The following is a 4,533-nucleotide window of genomic DNA, read 5'->3' on the forward strand; positions in this document are numbered from 1 at the left end:
GGGCAACTTAGAGATCGGCTACCTAAAATGTTGTTTCTAACAACAACAACAACCTAATATGGGAGGGTGTACTATAAAGGCATGAAGTAACTGGCTTACAAGTTTTCAGAAGGGAGTTTGATTTCAGAGAAATCAATAGTCATCTTGTCTAGACAGGTCGGATGAAAGGAAATGAGGGATAAGATTCTTATGATTCAATGATGAGTAATTGTTATCATGACTAATTGTGACTGTCACAACAGTAAAGGTAGATGTTTTATACAATAAAGGGTGGGAGAGTAGTTAATCTTACAGTCCAGGAACAGAGGACCCTAGGATCATCAAGGGGGAAGAGTATGAGTGGAATATGGGACCTTATCCAGAGAAGCAGAGACACCAGACATGGAAGCAGAGATGCAGACATGGAGAGAGAGAGCAGCTGAGGACTCTAGACTCATGGAAAGAGAAAGTCTGTGTGCTGGTGGCCAGGAGGCAGGCTTGCAGAATGTGCCCTTTCGTTGTTTAAGTGATTATATATTCCTGAGTGTTTTTGTGAACATCCTCCCACCCACCCCTAAAAAAACAGAGGGAATAGAAGAAAATACTGTTGAATGATGATGCACAGAAGGGATTGTAATCACTGCAATGAAATGATGAGTATAAAACTGATGTTCTCCCATATAAACTATCACTCAATTTAAAAAAAAAAAAAAAAGTACATTGCCAGGGAACTTCCAGAAGTTTAAACTGGATTCAGATGAAGACATGGAACATGGGATATCATTGCTGACATCAGAGGGATCTTGGCTGAAAGCAGAGACTATGAGAAAGATGTTTCCTTGTGCTTTATTGACTATGCAAAGGCTTTTGACTGTGTGAATCATGAAAAGTTATGGACAACATTGTGGAGAATGAATATTCCAGAACATTTAATTGTGCTCATGAAAAACCTGTACAAAGACCAAGAGACAGTTGTTCAAACAGAACAAGGGAACACTGAATAGTCTAAAATTAGGAAAGCTGTGCACCAGGATCGTGGTCTTTTACCATAGTTATTGTAGCTGTATGTTGAACAAACAGTCTGAGAAGCTGGCTTATATGAAGAAGAGCATGGCATCAGGATTGAAGGAAAACTGATGAACAACCTGCAATATGCAGATGATACAACCTTGCTTGCAGAAAGCTAAGAGGACTTAAAATACTTACTGATGAAGATCAAAGACCACAGCTGTCAGTATAAGTTGCACCTCAGTGTAAAGAAAACATGAATTCTCACCACTGGACCAATACATAATACCATGACAAATGGAAAAAAAGATGGAAGTTGTCAAAGACTTCATTTTGCTTGGATCCACTATTGACACTCAGGGAAGAAGTGGTCAAGAATGAAATGACGAGTTGCATTCGGCAAATCTGCTGCACGAGACCTCTTTAAAGTGTTTAAGGGCAAAGATGTCAATATGAGACTAAGGCGTTTCTAACTCAAGCCATGATATTTTCAGTAGCTTCATATGCATGTGAAAGTTGGGCAATGAATTAAGGAAGACACAGAAGAATTGATGTATCTGAGTTACAGTGTTGGAGGAGACTATTAAAAACTACCATGGACTGTCAGAAGAACAAAGGAGTCTGTGTTGGAAGAAGTACAGCCAGAGTTTTCCTTAGAAGTGAGACTTCGTCTCTCAAACTTCAGAAATATTATCAGAAGGGACCAGTCCCTGGAAAGGGACATCATGCTAGGTAAAAAGGAGGGTCAGCAATAAAGAGGAAAGCCCCAATGAGAGACTGGCCAGTGGAAGCAGCAGTGGACTGAAACTTACCAATGATTGTGAAGCTGATGCAGAACCGGGCTGTGTTTCAATCCACTGTGCATGAGACCACGACGAGTCAGAACCAACTCACTGGCACCCAACAACGCAGCAATGTTCATGGAAAGGAAAGAGACTCTCGATAAGCAAAGCATGATTTACCAAGAAGAACACAGAAGGAGGTTTCTCACTTCCCTAGCTGAAAACCTACTACACAGCTACAGTCGTCAAAACAGCCTGGTACTGGTACAAAGAAAGACACACCGTTCAATGGGACAGAACGAGAACCCAGAAAAAGAGGTGTGGCGCTGTGCGTTAATGGGCTGGACTGCTGGTCAGTTTGAACGGCAAGGTCGGCAGTTCCAGCTCACCAGCTGCTGCTTGGAAACCTAATACAGGGTCACTATGGGTTGGAATCTACTCGATGGCACTTAACAACAACAATAACAGAAGACCTAAAAATAGAACCTAGAATTACACGGATCATTAATGAAAAAACAGAGACAAATTTAGAAACTCTGATACATGGCATAAATATACTATCAAACATAATTGAAAACACAAATTCAAGACAAAATAGATGACTGGGACCACCTAAAACTTAGACACGCAGGTGCAGCAAAAGATTTCAACAAAAGAGTAAAAAGAGAATCCACACACCAGGAAAAAGTGTTTGGCAACAACATATCACACAAAGGATTACTCTCCAAAATTTATAGAAGACTTTAACAAATAATCCAATAAAAAAAATGGACAGAGGACACGACAGAAACGTCACCAAAGAAGACATTCAGGCAACCAACAAGCCTATGAAGAAATGCTCACGCTCTCTAGCCATTGTTGTTGTCAGGTGCCATCGAGTCGGAACCGACTCATACTGACCCCATGCACAGCAGAACGAAACAATATCCGATTCTGGGCCAACCTCTAGCCATTAGAGAGATGCAAATCAGAATGACTAGATCTCTTCACACTCCTGCATTTAATAGCAAAGTTTCAAAAAACAAAAAACACCAAATCTAGAGAGAGTGTGGAGAGACTGAGACCTTCCTACACTGCTGGTGGGACTGTAAAATGGTAAAACCACTGTGGAAAATGGTATGGCACTTCCTCAGAAGGTTGAGAATAGAAATACTGGACGGCTTTGCAACCCCGTCTCCTTGGTATATAGTCACAGGAATAAGGAGCCAGGGTGCGAGTAGGTACATGCCCTCCCATGTCCACTGTTCACAAGAGCAAATAGGATGGAGACAGCCTAAATGCCACCATCAAAAGAATGTTCAACAAATTTTGGTACAGATAGACAATGTTGAAGTATCTGCAAAACGCCTCACGACATGGACGAAGCTGGAGGACATTATGCTGAGTGAAATAAGTCAATCATAAAAGGACAAACATTGCATGAGACACTCTTGCAAAAAGTTAAGAAGAGATTTTCTGGCTAAATGAAACATTGTATAGTAGTTACGTGGGGTTTGGAGAGGGAAAAATAAAGTGCATACAGCAGTAAACCCTCTGAATGATGGTACGTGGAAAAGACCACAGTCGTCGTAATGACACGACGTGTAGAATTGGTTGAATGCGGACTGATGATCTGTTCTGTAAACCTTCACTCCATTCACAATAAAAAGTTTAAAAAAATAATCTACCAAATCACAGCAAACCTAAAATACCAGTGTGTCCCAGACAGCGTTCAAAGCTACAGAGGCGAGATGTTGAGTGTAGTTCCCAGGAAAGGCACTTGGGGGCGCCACTCTTGCTGCTCAGGATGGGCGCTGCCTCTTGAACGGCTGAACACTAGTTTTGCTTTATGTCTTTTTTCCCATAAAAGCAGAAGTCTTTTTCGGATTCCTTTCGGTTAGTGCAAACAGGTATTAATGACGGTCTTTCATAAAGGTGAAGCTGTGTGAAGTCACCTTTTGAAAAGCGGGGGATGCCTACAGTTTTTGATGGCTTTGGGGGGGGGGGGGGAATTGTGGCTGCTGGGTTGTATTTCATTAACTGTTCCTTTACTTACCAAATTTTGTGCAATGACTATACAGATGTGAAATTGGCCAAACATAAAACAGTCCTTACTTTTCGTCTCTGATTGAAGGTAAGCGCTGCTGATCGTAGTAACCCAGACGCTTATAGACAGCCTTCAGAATTGTACTGGCATCTTCTGGTAAATCACTTTTCTCCCGTTTCCTAAAATTAATCCAAACAGTAAATAACAAAAAATCTTGTCCGATTTATTCAAGTTATACTAAAAAGGAGCTCTGGAAGCGTAGTGGTTACAAATTGGGCTGCTATCCTCAAGGTCAGCAGTTCGAAACTACCAGTTGTTCTGCGGCAGAAAGATGAGACTTTCTGCTCCCATAAAGTTTACAGCCTCAGAAACCCTGTGCAGGGTCACTATGAGTCAGAATCGACTCCATGGCATACAACAACAACATACTAAAAGAAACTGTCGAAGACCCAGCGTTGCCCATGGAACAGAACACCTTAAGTCAATTGCTCACATGTCCTTCCCTGAAGTCCACGCCGGATGACCCCACGCGCCACTCCATCCTTCTCCTTTCCTAGCTCGTGTCCCTTCTTCCGACATCATTGAAGGCCCCTCCATCTGCACTGGAGGTGAGGGCCCACCTATGTGGGTGCTCAGCACTTCTTGCTCACCTGCTCCAGGGCCTGACGAAGGCATCCCCACAACTGCACTAGGCACATCCCTCAGCCCACAGACATACTGTGCTCTCCTCACACTCAC

The 4,533-nt window shown here is 42.4% G+C and overlaps 1 protein-coding gene across 1 annotated transcript in view; it reads right to left on the reverse strand.

The window, feature by feature from the left end:
• TTC40 (tetratricopeptide repeat domain 40) overlaps positions 1-4,533 on the reverse strand; it is an 88,218-nt gene that overhangs the window by 74,695 nt on the left and 8,990 nt on the right. Inside the window, 1 exon segment of the mRNA XM_006867482.1 lies at positions 3,864-3,974. Coding sequence (XP_006867544.1) covers positions 3,864-3,974 — 111 coding nt within the window.

The sequence above is a fragment of the Chrysochloris asiatica genome, unplaced genomic scaffold (genome assembly GCF_000296735.1).
Source record: "Chrysochloris asiatica unplaced genomic scaffold, ChrAsi1.0 scaffold00105, whole genome shotgun sequence".
NCBI lineage: Eukaryota > Metazoa > Chordata > Mammalia > Afrosoricida > Chrysochloridae > Chrysochloris > Chrysochloris asiatica.